The following is a 19,207-nucleotide window of genomic DNA, read 5'->3' on the forward strand; positions in this document are numbered from 1 at the left end:
AAAAATAGGGAATTCCCTGGCAGTCCAGTGGTTAGGACTATGCTGCTGGGGGCCCAGGTTCGATCCCTGGTTGAGGAACTAAGATCCTACAAGCCGGGCAGCGTGGCCAAAAAAAAAAAAAAAAGAGTATTTGTAATACAGGAGTAGAAGATTCATGTGTTTTTTTAATACAAGAATACACAATGAAAAGATTTTAAAAATTAGCCGTAACTCTTCCTTCCCAGATAATCCTCAGTGACATTTTTTTTTTTTTTTAGCTGCGGGGCTTGTGGGATCTTAGTACCCGGACCAGGAATAGAACCCGTGCCCCCTGCAGTGGAAGTGTGGAGTCCTAACCACTGGACTGCCAGGGAATTCACTGTGATATTTTAAAATAATGCCCATATAAGATTAGAACATTCAAACAGTACAGAAAGGTAGAAAATGAAAGGTTAAAACCTCCCTCATATATCCCATATATATTGATTTCTTTAGCTATATAAATATTTTAACCTAAAAGAACCATACTATAAATGTGGCTCTGTAACATAGTAACATATTTTTGAGATCTTTCCATTTTCGGGCATTTTTTTAAAGTAGCTACTAAAACTCCATCGAATGGATGCACCATTATGTATGTTGCTTGCCTCTTACTGCTGGGCACTTTGGTTACTACTAATTTTTTTTCTATTATAAATGCTGTTGTAATAAGCATCCCTGTGCCTATGTCTTGGTATCCTTTTGAGGGGCTCTGTGTCTCTTATCAAGAGGCCAGGCTCAGCCTACAGCCATACCACCCTGAGCATACCTCATCTCTTCTGAAATTGGAAGGTAAGCAGGGTCGGACCTCATTAGTACCTGGATGGGAGGCCACGTTCAAATCTTGTCTCACCTGGCCTGCCCCAGGCAAAACAAGGGGACTGCAAAGGAGATTTTGTCTCTCAAATAGCAGCCTCTGCTGGGCTGGGTCAGGAGAGCCTGCCATTAGGAGATAATGCTAATACGGTTAATAGAACTTGTGTAATAGTGGTTCTCTGGGTGGCAGAATTCTGCCTGATTATTTCTTTATATAATTATATGTTGACAGAATTTTCTATAACAAACATGTACTTCTAAAGTTAAAAAAAAAAAAAAAAGCAACCTCGACTTTATCTTAGTTTTATGGCACGTCCTGGAGGGAGGTAGCAGTATCTTTGCTGCTGCTTTTTCAAATTTTTAAATTTATTTTTATAGAGGTATAGGTGATTTACAATATTATTTTAGTTTCAAGTGTACAACACAGTGATTCAAAATTTTTATAGATTATACTCCATTTAAAGTCATTATAAAATACAGCTATATTCCCTGTGCTGTACAGTATATCCTTGCAGCTTATTTCTTTTATACGTAGTAGTTTGTATCTCTTAATCCCCTACACTTATCTTGCCCCTTCCCCCTTTCCTCTCCCCACTGGTAACCACTAGTTTGTTCTCTACATCTGAGAGTCTGTTTCTGATTTGTTATATTCATTCGCTTTTTTTTTTTTTTAGATTCCATATATAAGTGATAACATACAGCATTTTTCTCTTATTTCACTAAGCATTATATCCTCTAGATCCATCCATTTTGTTGCAAAATGGCAAAATTTCATTCTTTTTTTTGGCTGAGTAGTATTCTAGTGTGTGAGTGTGTGTGTGTGTGCATCTTCTCTATCCATTCATCTGTTGATGGACATTTAGGTTGCATCCATATCTTGGCTATTGTAAATAATACTGTTATGAACATTGGGGTGCTTGTATTTTTCCGAATTAATGTTTTCACTTTCTTCGGATATACACCCAGGAGTGGAATTGCTGGATCATATGATAGTTCTATTTTTAGTTTTTTGAGGAACCTCCATACTGTTTTCTGTAGTGGCTGCACCAATTTACATTTCCACCAATAGTGCAAAAGTGTTCTCTTTTCTCCACATCCTCACCAACATGTTATTTCTTCTTCTTTTTTTTTGGGGGGGGGGGCTGTGCCGCACGGCCTGTGTGATCCCAGTTCCCCCACCAGGGATTGAACCCCGGGTCATTGCAGTGAAAGCATCGAATCCTAACCACTAGACCGCCAGGGAACTCCCAACATTTGTTATTTCTTGCCTTTTTGGTAATAGCCACTCTGACAGATGTGAGGTGGTATCTCCTTGTGGTTTTGATTTGCAAAACCCTGATAATTAGTGATGTTGAGCACCTTTTCCTGTACCTGTTGGCAGATCTTACCAGGCAGGGCCTCCTCAGGGGAAAGGCTGTGCATATTCTGCATATGAAATGCAAGGGCCTCACGGGTCAGCAAGATGCTTGAAGTACTGGCAAACCTTCAGGGTGCGGTCAGCTGTGGCTTTGGGGTCAGACAGACCTGTCTGCAAGTCAAGGCTCCTCTACTGGCTCTGAACGAGGGTTTGTGACTCTGTGCACTTAGCTTAACCTCTGTAACTCAGTTTCCTCATTTTTAAATGTGGACGATGATGCTTATTTCAAGCAGCTACTGTAAGGCTTAAATGAGAAATGTACATAAAGAGTTTAGCCTAGTCCGTGACACGTACAACATGTTCAGTAGCTATTATTGGTGTCCTTCAATCATGAGTTCTAATTTTTAGAAAGTTTTTCCTCTTATTGAGCTAAAATTTGTTCCTATAACTTCCTTGCATTGCTATGAAATCTGCATGCTCTTTTTTTTTTTAAATTTCTTTATAATGTTTTTTATTTTTGCATGCTCTTTCAGTCATTCAACAAACATGAATTGGTTGTTTCCCTCGTGCCAGGGGCTGGGCCAGGCCTGTGAGCACAACTGAGAATAAAGACCAGTCCCTGTATGTGGGAGAAGTACCCCTCCTCCACATGAGAGTCATTGGGATATGTAAGGAGAATAATCACTGCTTCCTTGACATACTTCTTTCCCAGGCTCAGCCTCCCTCTCCCACATCCATTTAGCTGTACTTCTTGCTCTTGTTGCTTGTTGATTTTAATCAAGGCTCAAAATTATCCCTTCTCCAGGAAGTCTTCCCAAACCGCACTAAGCAACCGTGTCCCCCTGCCCCAGTTATCTTGTCAGCCCTTGGGGGCCCAGTTTCCATTCTTCCTATTTGTTTGCACTTGCCAGTTTTTTGGTGTGTTCCCACTTTTTTGGAGAGCAACCCAAGGCTTCCAGGCACTGTGCAAGGAAATGGAAGACAGCAGTCCCGAGCCACAGCCAGTGTCCCTCAGGAAACCTCAGGCAGTCTTTGGCTTGGCCACCAGGGGGCTGAAGCGCACGTGCAGGTAAAGGAAGGTTGCGCTGCACGAGTGTGTGCTGGAGCTGGAAGGAGGCTCAGGCTGGATCCGAGATACAGGACCACAAGTGACCAAGCCAACCCGGAAGTCTGGTCTCCCGGCTTTAGTTCTATGCTCTTTGGAGAGCAGTCCTCCAGTACACCCAAGCAAGGGCACGTCCAGGCCTGAAGCTTGTTCAGTTATGGGGGGAAGGGGAGCTCTTAAAGAAAAAGGATAAAAAAATTAGGTACAAAAATGAATGCTTAATTAGAATGAGAAATGAAACCACAATGAATCACAAATGCTAAAAGAGCTGATTAGTGAGACAAAATTGAAATGACACAGTTGTAACAACAGCTATTACTGTTATTTGATTCCCCGATACATCTCTATGCTTATTTTTCTTCCTACATTTTTTTGGCTGCATACTTCTTGTTCGCCATATGATACCAATTTCATAACTTAGTTTTCTACTGAGAGAATGGAAAAATAATTCAGTCTTTCCTCTAGCATGGCTGATCAAAATTTGGTTTTTATATTCATTTCGAAAACTTTCATCATCTGGGCAAACCTGCCCAAAGCCCCAGGCTTCATCCTGGCTCTCCAGCTCCCAGGCGGGGCCCCAGCAGCTGCTCGTCTCGCTGCCCGCATCCCTCTCCCCCGACCCAGGAGATGGCTACAGGGCCGCGGGTGTGGCGGCGAGCCTGGCAGTCCCAGGAGCACCCCGCGTGGAGAGTGAGCCCGGCTGGGGCAGCGCTACCGCCTCCAGCCAGCAGGTGGGGCTGAAAAGCCCCTGAAGCAGAAGCCTTAGTCTCGGAGCATCTTTTGAATAGATCCTTGTAATCAGGGGCCTCCATTCCTAAACATTTAACTTCTTCTTACTGTAAGTGGAGGATATTACTTTATAATCATCATCATCATTATTATTATATGAATATTATTATTTGCAATACAAATGAAAATTGTCTTTCATTGCTAATGTTGATTAGATCTCAGTAATGGGATTATGGAAGCGTTTTTTTTAGATACAAATGTCTGTCTTTGACTTCTTCTTCTTTTTTTTTGACTATAATAAAGGAAAAATGCTCTTTTATTAATCTGATGTCCATTAAATATCTTTGCAGCTGTTACATGAATGTTAGGTGTCTGGCGCATAAATGTATACACACTGCCACAGTTGATAGATTTACTCTGTACACTAGTCATCCCTGGCTGACTTCTTTTATTAGACTCACTTTTACTTTTGAACCTGAAGAAATATATATCATTTCATAATGGAAAGTGGCCCTTAAGAGTGTTTTGGATGTGAAGGCCTGAGAGGAATGATAACAGCAGCTATACTAATCATATCTTATCTGTTCAGGAATTTTACAGTTTCTAAAGCACTTTCACAGATATAAGTTAATTTAGGCCTTTCAACATCTTGTGATGGAACCAAGGCAGAAACAACTTCTACCTTTTATAAATAAAGAGATGGAGGTCCAGAAAATGGTCCTAAGGTCACAACACCTAAAAAGTGACAGGTTCAGTCCCTTGCCCTTACCTACTCTGGCCGGCTCTGTTGCACATCTCTTTGGAATCCATCTCTTCCTCGTCATCTCCCTGTGCTGCTCCTCTTCAGGATCACATGGTCTTCTCCTGGGCTAACAACTGCTTCTTTCTGAGCTCCCTACTGCCAGCCTCCCCTCCAGATTCTCCTTCCACCGCCGCCCAAGTTATTTGTGAAACTCCCTTGCATAAAATCCTTCAGTGGCTCCCCATCACCTTCAGGACCATCTCTGGCCTACCCTTCTAGGCTCTGCACATCTGACCCCTCCTACCTCTTCAGGCTCATCTCCTGTCACTCCTCCAAGGCTAACCAAACATGCTGGTCTCTCTTAACCCTCAGGAAATTAGCAAATGGTATTCCCTCTGCCTAGAATTCTACTTTCTTCAAATGTAAACATGCACAATGATCATACTTATCTCCTCTCTGAAGCCATCTCTAAACCCTCCTGGCAATATGCCATTCTCTTTCTTCTGCATTAGGGAGTTCCAAACACAAATGCCTACAGTGGCCAGGCAGGTAACAATATAAATAGAGTTGGTGTAAAATGATCACTAGCACCAGCTACAGGCCCATGATAAACATCAAGGACAGTGTCTGTCACAATGGGCTGGGGGGATTCTCGCAAACTCGAGAGCACGTGCCCCTTCTTAAGAAGGCAGCCTCTACATAATTCCAGCTCATGGATGTCTAGCATCAATGCCAGGCCCAGTGTCACCAAATTTCTTAATTTTTAAAGGTAACTCAGAAATCTGGACTTTTACATTAAAATTCCAGATTTGGGGGGAACTCCCTGGCGGTCCAGTGGTTAGGACTCAGCGCTTTCACTGCCATGGGCCTGGGTTCCATCCCTGGTCAGGGAACTAAGATCCCACAAGCCGCGCAGCAAGGCCAAAAAATAAACAAATAAAATAAAGTAATAATTCTGTTAAAAAAATATTCCAGATTTTGAAATGCTGGCAACCCATTCAGATTTAAAGCACTACAGGGGCCAACTCTTGCAAGCCAAGTAAAAGACAGTGGGCAGGGTTCATCCAGTGGGCCTCCAGTGTGCAATCTTTCTTCTACAACTTTTTGGCTGCATGGCTTACTTCCCCGACCAGGGTTTGAACCTGAGCCCTTGGTAGTGAAAGCGCGGAGTTGTAACCACGGGACCACCAGGGAATTCCCTTTCATCTACATTTTAATGGAACATTGTACATAACAGTGGCCAAAAGGTACTAAACACTCACTATGTGCCTGGCAGATCCTTTTCTAAGTGCTTTACGTGTATTCGTGCATCCAGTCTTCCCAACAGCCTGAGAGGTGGTTACTATTATTATCCCCATTTTACAAAAGAGGAAGCAGAAGTTAAGCAACCTGCTCAAGGTCACTGAGTTGGTGAGTGCATTCCAGTACTGGCAGCCCGCCTGTAATATAAATGCTTCTCTCGTGATCTCACCTACTGGACCATGATTCCTTTGTGGTCCACAGCCTCTCATCTGTGTATTTCCTACAATGTCTAGTATAGGGGGCACTCCCTAAATGTACATTGAGCTGAACTGATATTGCATGTAATAGATGTAATTATACCTTCATTCATTCACTCAGTAAGACATTTGGAGTGCCTACCATTTTTCCTGTCCTGTGTTAGGGACTATGGGAGTCCAGGGACATAGCCTTTGCTCTCCAGGTGCTTCCAGTCAAGGAGCACAAAATAATTATCATTACTAAAGTGCAGTAATTATCATTACTAAGTTAGACTAACTGCAAAATTTTACCAAGGACCGATTATGAATTCACGAGATAAAGCAGGGAGTGTACAATTCAACCCAGTCTCTGTCTGGTGATCTAACCGTATTTCAGAGAAGATGAAAATATGTGGAGGGAACAAAGGGAAAGGTTGATTTTAGGGAAGAAACTTCAGAAGCATTTCAGCAATGGTAATACTTCATCTGGCAAATGACTGAAAGGGATGGAGCTTAACTGAAATTCACACAACAAAGTTGGTTGATTGAAAAACACTCTCTTTTGTATAGGAACAGACTTGGGGAAGATATTTGAAAGGTTTCAGAAAATATACCTTTTTGCTGACTCTGTGTCTCCTCACATATAAAAGACAGGAGTGGGGAAATAGAGGTAGCTTCTCTGAACTGTTTATAGAAATCAAATTCTACTGTGACAAACACATTCAAACAAATACCTATTGAGATGGCTTGGGGGAGGGAGGCATTACAGAAAGGGTGAAGGACATGTCATCTTGATTGCGGTGATGGGTCTGACAGGTATACGTGTATGTTAAAACTCATCAAATTGTAAACTTCGAGTACTTGCAGTTTATTTGACGTCAGTCATACCTCCATAAAGCTGTGGAAAAAGTATCCTAGACTCTTGATGTTCAAAATGTGGTCTGTGGACAGCAGTATCAGCCCAGAAAGCTTATTAGAAATGCAGACTCTCAGGCCTCCCTCCTGAGTCAGAATCTGCAGTTTAACGATACCCTTGCGTGGTTCTCATACACATTAAATTTGACCTCTTATAGTGAATGTCTGGAACTCATTTCCTACCATGAGTTGTTAAAGGAAAATTATATTTCCTAATCTGTTTTAGGTCACTAAGAGCAACTACCTACAGGGCATTCTTTGATGGTTATATTAGGAAGAGGTTTATGTGCTTGATCTAGAGGACGTGCAGATTTTTCAAGAATATTCAATATGTTAAACTCTAAAACAATAAAATGTCAATAATTACCACTGTATCATATTTTACCTGTCCATCTTCCTAGGTGTGTTCTGTAGGTTTTAATATTTACACTAAATTAAAAAAAAATTTTTTTTTTCTGATTACAAAAGAAATGCTTACTGTAGAAAACTTGGAAAACAGAATCTGTAATTCCAGGAAGTAGAGTTATATTTACCCATCTCATTATCACCCTCAAAAGTTATTGAGTACTAAAGATAGAATACAAAAATGTAGTGTATTTATGACTTCTTGGAGGTTAGGCCTTGTGATATGCACATCTTTAAAGTAATTAGCGCTTCCCTGGTGGCGCAGTGGTTAAGAATCCTCCTGCCAATGCAGGGGACACGGGTTCAAGCCCTGGTCCGGGAAGATCCCACATGCCGTGGGGCAGCTAAGCCTGTGCACCACAACTACTGAGCCTGCGCTCTAGAGACCGTGCTCCACAACAAGAGAAGCCACCGCAATGAGAAGCCCATGCACCGCAACAAAGAGTAGCCCCCGCTCGCCGCAGCTAGAGAAAGCCCATGTGCAGCAACAAAGACCCAACACAGCCAAAAATATAAAACAAAACAAAACATTAAAAAAAATATAGTAATTAAAGCTAAATCTAAAGATCCAAGCTAAGTGAAGGAAAATCACTGGGTTTAGAGTACTAGAGTTTGTTTCGAGATGTGGGTTTACCGTAGATCAATGAAGCTTAAGCTTCAGGGCCCCTCACTTGCACAGGCCACTTCCAAGGCCCTTGGAGAGGCCCTGGCAATATATTTACCAGATCAAATGTTTCTGTACAAGTTTCTAAAGTAAGATATTTAAGACCACTGTCACGTTGTATTCAGACTTCCATCACTTCTCTTCTGCATTAAGTGGTGCAGGAATGGCCACTGGTTTTTTGAGACCTGGCTAAGGGAACAATGATTGAATTAGGGATACATTTCATTTGGGTTTACTGGCGTGCATTTATGGTTTGCAGTCATTTCTGGCTACTGTTAAATTATTACTCACCGTGGGTGTAGGAATGGTTTTCTGGAATACACCTACTGCCCATTATGCCAGCTCAGCCAGCACCATGTCACAGAGGTGCAGGACTAGGGGGCAAAAGAACTCTGTGATGCCTGGCACAGGAATGTGATGCCATGGGCAGCAGAGGAGAAACAAGATTTGAAAGAAAAGGAGAAACTAGCCCATAGAAAATCCTTCCGACTATCAGAAGTAAAAAATCCTTCCGACTCTAAGTAGGGGATCAAATCTCTCAATGCCTAACCTAAAATGGAGGTTCTCACTCATCAGGAATCCAAGTAATGTCATATATACAATTATAAGTGCACCATACTTATTTTTGTTTGTATGGAATGGAATGGAATATATTAGAATTCTTGTATTTGTGGGACACAAACTTGCAGTTGTACTGTAGTGAGTCTTTATGTGAAGTCACATGTTTTATTCATCGTAATGGAGGAGATTCTGTCTTAACATAGCAGATAAATCTTGTCCTGAAAATCGCTGGAGATCCAGTAAAAACCAGGCAAAAAATTGCCATTGAAGCAGCCAGACAGTCCTGAAATATTATAGCTCATATGTGAGAGAAACTTGACACGTTTTCCCAAATTTGACAATAACCCTAAAAACATACACAGCAATTCAGTAATAAGTTGTGAAGCTAAAATTTATAAGCAATTAATAATAAAAAAAGAGAAAGGATCACCATGCTAAAGGCTGATTTTTCTGTTTTCCTTATAGAAAACATTACAAAATAATTACCATAGGAAAAGCTGATCAAAAGTATACAGCCAAAAAGTGTGGGGAAAATGATCATAAATGGTGCCCATAAAGTCTAGGAACACAGATAAATATACATAATGTTGTCAAGAGCTTTTTCAATCTTTAAAAAATAAATAAAATAATTATGTTCTGGATTTTTGGACGCCCTGTAGAAGTGTCAGGCAGTTAATAAAAATTTTATGGTTATCTGTGTGATGTTTGTGAGTTTTGTTAACTTTTCAAAATGTCACTTGTGAGTTCTTTCTCATTCTAAATATATATTCACTTTCCTACCTCTCTGCTCGTAATTTTTGTGTTTTTTACTTAATGAGGGCCCCACAAATTGTAGGAGCTTCAGTTCCCGAAAAAACCAGGATGTGCCCTTCCACGACAGTCTCAGAAGCCACGGAATTTCTCTGCAGCCTCACTTTCTTCTTAAAAAAAAAAAAAGGCATTTGCTCGGCATTTCCTTAGAATTGCCAGAGTTCCCCCAACCACACAACTCTCTACAAATGCGGAGGGTCTGACCGGAGAGGTAGGGCGCTCACCAGCAGTCACCCTCCCGGCATAGACCTTACTCGGGGTCCCTCTGACCCCGCCCGACCCCTCCCCTGCCGGACACCGCGAGCCGCCGGAAAGAACGGCGGGGCGGGGACCGCTGGGCCGTAGTACCCTTCCTCCGGGAGAAAAGAGGGCCGCAGGGGGACCCGGTGAAGGTGGGCGCGGGCCGCTCGGGACCCGCAGGGCTAAGGGTCGGGGCGAGTGGTGGCAGAGCGGGACCGACCGACGGATCGGGGTGGGGGGCGGGGCACCATGCCCGGGAGCCCTAGATCCTACTCAGCGGCGGAAGTTCCGGTGTCGGTAGGCGGAGGTCAGAGGTCAGCAGGAAGTCGATACGTGGCCGCCGCCTGTCCCCGCCGAGGAGGCGCAGCAGGCGGAGATGGCGGCGGTGCTGAACGCAGAGCGACTCGAGGTGTCCGTCGACGGGCTCACACTAAGCCCGGACCCGGAGGAGCGGCCCGGCGCAGAGGGCGCCCCGCTGCTGCCGCCGCCGCTGCCGCCGCCCTCGCCTCCCGGGTCCGGCCGGGGCCCGGGCGCCGCAGGGGAGCAGCCGGAGCCCGGGGAGGCGGCGGCTGGGGGCGCGGCGGAGGAGGCGCGGCGGCTGGAGCAGCGCTGGGGCTTCGGCCTGGAGGAGCTGTATGGCCTGGCGCTGCGCTTCTTCAAAGGTGAGCCGGGCAGGCCCCACCCCCGCCGCCTCTGCCCGGCCCGGGGGAGACTGGACCCGTCTCGTCCTCACCCACCCGTGCGGGATCGCGGTGACCGGAGCTGGGCTCTGTCCTTGGGGTTACCCGAAGTTTGTCACTACCCGCTTGGCCACTAGGTCCCACCCGTAGGGGCCTGGAACCTTGGTTTAGCAGTCCGGGTCCCGCCTCCCCGAGGTTACCGGGGCATCTTACCTGATTTAGCTTCTCGGTTTTCCAGGAGCCTGGGTGGAAGAATGAGCCCTCTCTCTTTTTCCCAGAGGTTCCCGTTCTGGAATTTTTTTTTTTTTTTTTAACTGTCGCATTCCTTTTCCTGTTTCTTATGGCTTGGCACGTCAGAACCACCGATTTTTGCCCTTTTTCCACAGTGGAAGAAATCTTTCCATGGGTTTCATACATATACTTTCCATTCATTCTGGAGAGCCTAGGACTTGATCACCTGGCAGTATTGATGTGGCAGAGAGGAAGAAGTAAAGTATTAATCCCCCTTGGCTTGTCAAACTCTGAAGAGAAGGGATGCTCACCATGTAACTAGTAACTTCTAGATGGTTAAAATTTTACCTTATAAGCAATGTCCAAGAGTGAATTCTCAGATTATGGCCTAAAAGTACCCTCTGTACTTCTCACAGAATTAATTGTAATAAATCTTGTCTTAGAGCTAGATTGTGGTGTGTGGGTTTTTTTAATTGGGTGATTCACGTAGTCAGATGGTGGTGGTACCAGTCACATGACCTTGTCAGTGGGAAAAACTGATGAGAAGAGATACTTAGATCTTGTGGGGTAGATGAGCAAGGAGAAACATCGGCAAATGAAACTTTAGACGTGGTTGCTAGGTTCCGTATACATTCCAGAACAGCATATTTATGACACTTTTCCCAGAGGGAGTACCTTTTGGAGTACATATTTTACTAGCTGAAGTTGGGTCGTTGAAAGTAGTGATACATTCGAAAGTTATTTGTTTTCTCTGAAAATGACTCTAATTATGCAAACTAATGAAAGTCTTTTATAAATTTTCCAGAATATTTGGTCATTCCCTTTCATTGCATTTTTTATTAAAAAGTTTACCCTTGAAATATTCATCATCATTACACGATGAGTTCAGCCCTCCGTGCCAGCTTGGGGAATTGGTAATGGCTAATGGGTTTTGGACCCATTAGTGACCCTTAGGTCACTGGCTTGAATTTAGAGTTTCCTGAGGTGATGATATACTACCACTTATGTAAAAATCTGGTGGTTTCTGTACAATTCATATAACTACATTTTACTTAAAATTTTTATTCTTGGAACTTACTTTTCTGGTGTACAATAAGATTAAAGTATATTGTAGCAGAATAACGGGTAAGAATAGAAAAGAATGAACTTCTAATCCTAACTTTCGCCATATAACTAACAAAAAAATCAATGGATAATTTTATCTTCTGAGCCTGTCTTATTTGAAGATGGTAGTAATGTCTTCTTTGAAAGATTAAAACACTCTTAATGTGCAGTAAATTTAGCATTGCTTGGGAGTCAGGAAGCTCTGAATTCTTTTTTTTGGGCTGTGCCGCGCAGCCTGCGTGATCCCAGTTCCCCCACCGGGGATTGAACCCAGGCCACGGCAGTGAAAGCGCCAAGTCCTAACCACTGGACCTCCAGGGAATCCCTCTGGATTCTATTTACCATGTACTCCTAGACAATTAACTTTTCTCTTCCAGACTCAGTTTGTTTATATATAGAGATATAATATGGCTGGATTAAATGAAATTTGACATCTCAGATTTAAGGTTTAGTGCTCTAAACCTAACATTATTTTAACATGTCTGTTGAGTGGTAGGACTCCTAGGGGAACCTGTAATTTGGGACCTAGTTATCAGTCACCTTAAAGAAAAAAGCTACATTGATAGTTATGATTTACTAAGTTCCTAAGTTAAGCTCTCAAAGCAATATCCAAGTACTTAAAAGGAGAAATAACAGTCTAGCAATCAAAAGCTCCCTTTCTGCATGGATCACTACATGTTAGCAATGAAGAAGCTATTAGTGTATGAGGTTCCTGAGTTGGGGTGGAGGGAAAGGATCTAAAAACAGTCAGAAGAATTATGGAAAGTAGGGTGAGTCAAGTGTTGCTGCCTTTGTTTTAATGTGTGAATTTTTCCTGCATAATACTTGGCATTTTTATCAGTCTTGCAAGGACTTTAATAAATCACTATTTTGTGGTTTTGTATCTCACATGAATTAGAAATAACATTACACTTTATCTTTTGCTGTGGAATAAATATGAATCTTGAAAGCATGGGTATCTTTTTCCATTGAAAATAGCTTGGATTGGGAATTAGGAACCCTGTTTCTCATTCTATCCCTGTCACAGTGATGATAGGCCAGTGACTGAACCCATTGTGTCAATTACCTAACCCTCTTAGTTTTTGAAGGTAAAAGTAAAATAATAGATGAAAATACTGGAAAATGTAAGTTAGCATTTTACCATCTAAGCTCCAGACATTGTTGAATCCTTATTATGGATCAAGTTTTATATAAGGTTACCACTGTAAATGAATAGTATATTCCCTTTTGCTATTATGGAACTTAGAGTCCAAAAGAGGAGTTAAAGACCCAGTGGCTACTGCAATACAATGTGGGGGATCCAGAGAGCAAATGTCATTCCAGAGAAGGGGGGAGGCCAAGAGCCATGAAAGGGCAAGGCATGTGTGTCGGGGAAATGGCAAATAGGAAGTAGGTACTGTAGTTTGATGGAGAGAGCTGGGAAGGTGAGTTGGTGTCAGATCCGTGGAAGGACTGGAATGCTATTGTAAGTAGCCTTTTTGACAGCAGACAGTGAGGAACCATTGAAGGTTTTTAAAAGGAGGAGCAGAGTTGCCCAGTTCTAGTTTAGGAAGATTAAGCTGGTTTTCTTATCTCTTTGGGTTAAGGAATGAATCAGCTGGCTTTATTGTAGCCTTTATACTTCTTGGATGGAGTTAACCTGGGGAGTTGTGTTTTGGTTTTTAGAGTTCTTGGGGGTGAGTTTTTCCTCCTCTAATACTTTGTTACCTCACTCCATTAAGCTGGTAGATGGTTGCATTAATTTAAAATTCCAGAGTGATAATTGCCACTAGTTATTGAGCAGATGTTCACTAAATATCAGGTACTATTTTGAGAGCTGTATATATACTGTTTTGTTTAATCCTCTACAAGCCCTTCAGTGGGGGTGTTATCCTGGCTTCTTAGTTGAGAAACTTGCCCTAGGCCCACTAGTTATTAGTAGTAAGAGGCAGAGCTGGTCCTGGGTCTGTCTGATTCCAAAGGCAGTTCTTCCCACTGTAAGAGATGAAAAGCAAATAGGAACCTTGCTTTTTGATGGTGTTCCTAGGAAAATATTCAAAACTACCTACCTTGTTGCCTTATCACATTTTAGAACTTCTTTAATATATTTGCTTGAAAATGTTAAGAGCTAATGGAAAGATATTGTTTTTCTGCTCTTGATCACTTTATCGAGAATCTCTTCAGATATCTGGAAAGGTAAAGTGTGGGAGAATCATCTACTCTAAACTCCTACATAACATTGTTACCCGGTTTCCAATTTTGGTGGTTATGAAAAAATCCCCTCCAAAGGACTGAAGTAAATGTGCCCATCAAAAATATTGATAAATGCTAAATCTCATTGCTACTAATATATTATTAGACCTTTTGAGAGGCCTGCATTTAGCCAACATAATGATTGTGTTTTACTCTTGGTAAATTGAAAATGGATGTGTAATTCATTAGCAATTGAAAAATGGTAATATTCTAATTGTCTTTCCTTCACTGTAATACTTTTCCTCACATGCTATTTGGTTTGGGGTACAGCTTAAATAAGAAAGAAAAGATAAATGCTTCTTTCCCATTATTAGTTTTCAAAATAATGAGTTGTTTCCCTTAGCAGCCTCAAAAGGTGACAGTTTTCAAAATGTTATATACTCATGCATGTAAACCTTTTTTTTTTTTTTTTTTTACTTAGGCTCTTATTATTGATGCTCAAATTGTACCATCTTTAGCAAGTGGTAGCCTCTTAAGATTGGCTCCTAAGTTCCTTTGACATGACTAGTAGTCTTCTGTAGCTTCCTTGGTATCTGGTATGATGAGACGTTCCAGATTCATCTTATGCATTTCCTGCCTCCATAGGAATCAGCCATTTCTCCAAAGAGACATGGTTCCTTTAGTGGGAAGTGGCATTTGAAGAGCCGTAATCTGGGTGTTAGCAGTGGGCGCTCATTGCTACTGGATTGGTCGTTATTTCAGTAGACAGATCTAGGGTGTGTGTGTGTGAGGAGAGTGATAAGTTTTTGAGGGTGTGATTTGTGAAAGGAAGCTGTTGTTGAATTTGGAGGAACTTAAGTCTAGGACTCAGTTTCTCTGTGGAATTGTTAATGAATTTCCACTAGCATTGCTGTCGATGACACTGTGTTATGTTGCTGATAGCAGAGAAGCAATCATATGGACATACTGAGTAGTTCCATTTCCTTTTGTCCTCTTGAAACATACGCATCTCCAAGAACTTTTATAAATGGCTCCATTAATGTTTTAAAATACTGTACAACTGTAATTTATTCTTTGGTAACATAATAATTAGTGTGTGCCTCCTGGACTTAAGTGGACTAGCTTCAGATAATTTCAAGTTTAATTGTTACTATTGAATATCTGTTAAACTTTGAGTTTATTTTTCCCTTCTTTCTTTATTGTCTTTATCTTTAGGTATACATGTATAGCGTAGGAGGATGTAATAGACCTAAGAGACACTTATAAGAAAGAAAATTATAGCTACCAAGAATAGTAATGCCTTTTAAACATCTACTTTTTTAATTTGCTATTTCATATTAGATTTGAGCTGAACTAAAATTTTCCTTTGAATACTGGATTCAAGGATATGTTTATATATGTGTTTGTATATGTGTATTTTTTGTATATATTTTGTATATGTGTATATTTTAGTGTAACTGATTTTAACATTTGCCTGAGGCCTCCCCTTTATTTACTGCACGTGCAGAAAAGTACACAAATCATAAGTGGTGCTTGATGAATTTTTACAAAGTGAGTACACTTTGGTAACCAACAACCAGAAGGAGGTAATGTTTACTTTCATCAGTTAGCTAAAACAAGAGCTACTCTGGCTCAGTATTTAGGAAGTTGAGTTCAAGAGTGAACACTACCTGGGGTACTTTTCCTAGTTTTGCCACTCAGTTCTTTAAAATCTGCCTTCCTTTACTCAAATTGTTGTAAGAATTATAAGAATTATATATATATATATATATAAACTCTTAGCAGAGTACCTAGCAGTTGGTATTCTGTGACTGCTTATATTGTTGAAGAGGAGAGATTACCAAGAATTTATTAGAGAGTGTGTTGAATTAATGGGGGGGAGATCAACTTTTATTAAGCACTTTGTACATGCTAGACAGTTTCCAGAGTTTCATACTCATTAACTCAGAAATACTGCATTTATTATACTTTCTTATAAGTAGTATAAGAATGTATCAGTTTTTTTCTCAATTGAACATGGACGAGATGTGGTTTTAATTTTAATATTTCCAAAAGACGGATTTTATTCAAAGTGTATTCTCTGCCAGGCAACAGTGATAGGGCCATGAAAGAAAACAGATTTGAGCTTAGGCTGCTTTGGGGGAAATTCTGTATCTGGAATGAGAGAAGGGAGAGGTGGTCCTGCTATCTTCCACACAGTTCAGACAATCCCTGGATACTGCTTTCAGTTTGAGGCATCATTCTTTAGGATTAAAGACAAAATGGAGCTCATTCAGAAGAGAGCAACTTGTATAGTGTGGGAATTCGAATCCCTGCCATCATTATCATAATAGCTGCTCTTTAGTAAGTGTCTGCTCTACTCAGGCACTGTATCAAGACTTTGGAACACATTATTTCTAACCCTCACAAGAAATGTGAGAAGTTATTATCTCCATTTTATTGATAGCAAAACTGAGGCTCAGAAAGGTTATCTGTGTCTGTGTTATATACTTAGTAAATAGCAGAGCTGGGTCTTTAGGAGGTATGTATGAGTGAATAAGCTGGGAATATTTAGCCTAAAGAATAGAGAACTCAGGGCAAATATGACGTACAGTATTTTGTGGCTGTTTTTGAGGTCTGAGCTGTTAGATGTGTTTTATTTAATGCCAGGGACTAGAAATAGACCCTGTGGATAAAATTGAGACAGATCTACTCAGAATAAAGAGCTAAAATAAAAATCACAGCTATCCAAACATGGAATAGGCTGTTTGAGACAATGAATTCCCATCACCAGGAAGTGTTCAAGCATATGTTAGCAGTAACTGGGTGGGTATGCTTTGATTTCTTTATCTTAATCTTTTATGTATCTACTTCAGGTTTTTTCTTTGTTGTTACCGTGAGGCTTATATAATATAGTTATACTATAAAATACTATACTGTAGTATAAAAATACACTATAGGTTAAGCTGATAACTTCCATAGCATACAGTAACTCTATTCTTTCACTTCTCCCTCCCTCACATTTTAGATTATTGATGTTACAATATACATCTTTTTATATAGTGTGTCCAATAACAAATTATTGTAGAGCAAGTGGTTATGTAGAGAGGATTTGAACTTTGGTTGTGCAGTTCAGTCGTCTATCTTTAATATCCTTTCCAACCCATAGGTTTTATTGGCTTTCATTTCATCAAATAAAGGCTAGAAGGAACATTGAAATAATTTGTTACCTTCCTCTATCTTTACCTCCAGAGAGAAGAGAAAAATATTTCTCAGTAAACTTACTCTAACAGTTGACATGTGAGACTAATAACCTTTTGTTTAATTAATTTCAGATGGAAGGGTAATCTTTCAGATTACCCTTGATAATCTTGGTAACTGTGATTATAACGCTATTATCAAATTATTTATGCTGTCTTACTAGAACTGTAAAGTTAGATACTTATGAATTTAATAGAAATGTAATCTAGAAGCCATTTCTGTCTTTATTGGGAAAATGTGTTACCACAAATTTAGTGGCTTAAAGCAGCACATACTGTTTTATAGTTCTGGAGGTTAGAAGCTCAAAATGGGCCTCAGGGGGTTAGAATCCAGGTGTCAGCAGAGCTCTGTTCCTTCTGGAGGCTCTAGGGGAGAATCTGTTGCCTTTTCCAGCTTCGGGAGGCCAGCTGCATGCTTTGGCTTGTGGCCCCTTCCTCCATCTTCAAAGCTAGCAGCATAACATCTTCAAATCTCCATGTGACTCTTCTTGCTCTCCCTCCATTTATAAGGACTCTTGTGATTACTTTGGGCCCACGTGGGTAGTCCAGGATGAGGTCAGCTGCAATCTTAATTCCCCTTTTTCATGTAACCTAACATATTCACTGGGATGTAGATTCTGGGGATTAGATGTGGATATCTTTGGGAGGGTGGTATTACTATGCCTACCACATGTTATAATGTCTTATGAGCTGATTACTGAAATTGAGCATATGAGTTTACCCCTTTTACCTTTTTATCAAAGTGAAAACCAAGGCAATTTAAAAGGTCAAGTTGTACTATAAAATTTATAAGGAAAAATAGCCAACCTCGTCTCTCTCTTTTCCCATCTCCAAGACCTTCTCCCCCAAGGCAACCACTTTCCATTATTTTAACTGTTTCTTCTGGTATTTGTCTCCATTTTCCTGCTGCTGCTTTTAATTTATTAATTATTATTATTATTATTATTTAAATATTTATTTATTTGGCTGCGCCAGGTCTTAGTTGCGGCATGAGGGATCTAGTTCCCTGACCAGGGATCCAACCCAGGCTCCCTGCATTGGGAATGTGGAGTCTGGACCACTAGGGAAGTCCCTTCTTCTTTAATTTAAAAAAAAGAAAAAGAAAAAGAAAAAAAGTAACTTACACATGTATGCCTCTCTCTTCCTCCTTCCCAAACTCTTAATTTTATAATATCACATTTGTGATTAAATCAGTGTCAGTTGTTTCTCTTTGTGTTATTCATACCTGAGACAGATCATGCACTTTGATTATGTTTTGGTTCTTATGCAAACTCTTTGTCTTTTGTGTAGTTAGAGGTAATTATTTTTTTCTCTGTCCTCAGGTAAACTCTTTTTTTTAAGAGACATCTCTCCTAGATATCCTTAAATTTTTTTTTTTTAATTTTATTTATTTATTTATTTATTTATTTATTTATTTATTTATGGCTGTGTTGGGTCTTCGTTTCTGCGTGAGGGCTTTCTCCAGTTGCGGCAAGCGGGGGCCACTCTTCATCGCGGTGCGCGGGCCTCTCACTGTCGCGGCCTCTCTTGTTGCAGAGCACAGGCTCCAGACGCACAGGCTCAGTAGTTGTGGCTCATGGGCCCAGTTGCTCCGCGGCATGTGGGATCTTCCCAGACCAGGGCTCGAACCCGTGTCCCCTGCATTGGCAGGCAGATTCTCAACCACTGCGCCACCAGGGAAGCCCGATATCCTTAAATTTTTGATTCAGTCTTAGCTTTCTACCTTCTGAGTCTCTCCCCACTGTCATCCTGAAAATTACCTTCACCTCTCTGTGGTGTTGGAATTCCTTACTTTCTTTTAGACTTTCTTTTTTTCTGTTGGGAAATTTCTTTCAGCCTTTTTTTCCCCCCATGTTGGGAGCTTTCTCAAATGTCCGGTGATCCTTGGGTATTCATTCTTGTTAAAGGGTGAGGCACTGGAGAGCCAGTTGTAACCTTGAG

General features: G+C 41.1%; 1 protein-coding gene across 1 annotated transcript in view; it reads left to right on the plus strand.

The window, feature by feature from the left end:
• The first annotated feature begins 10,164 nt into the window (after nt 1-10,164).
• ACBD3 (acyl-CoA binding domain containing 3) overlaps nt 10,165-19,207 on the plus strand; it is a 34,086-nt gene continuing 25,043 nt past the window's right edge. The window contains exon 1 of the mRNA XM_059941511.1: nt 10,165-10,502. Within this exon, the coding sequence (XP_059797494.1) occupies nt 10,217-10,502 (286 nt within the window). The 5' untranslated portion in view covers nt 10,165-10,216. The remainder of the gene's footprint in view (nt 10,503-19,207) is intronic.

Source organism: Balaenoptera ricei, chromosome 1 (genome assembly GCF_028023285.1).
Source record: "Balaenoptera ricei isolate mBalRic1 chromosome 1, mBalRic1.hap2, whole genome shotgun sequence".
NCBI lineage: Eukaryota > Metazoa > Chordata > Mammalia > Artiodactyla > Balaenopteridae > Balaenoptera > Balaenoptera ricei.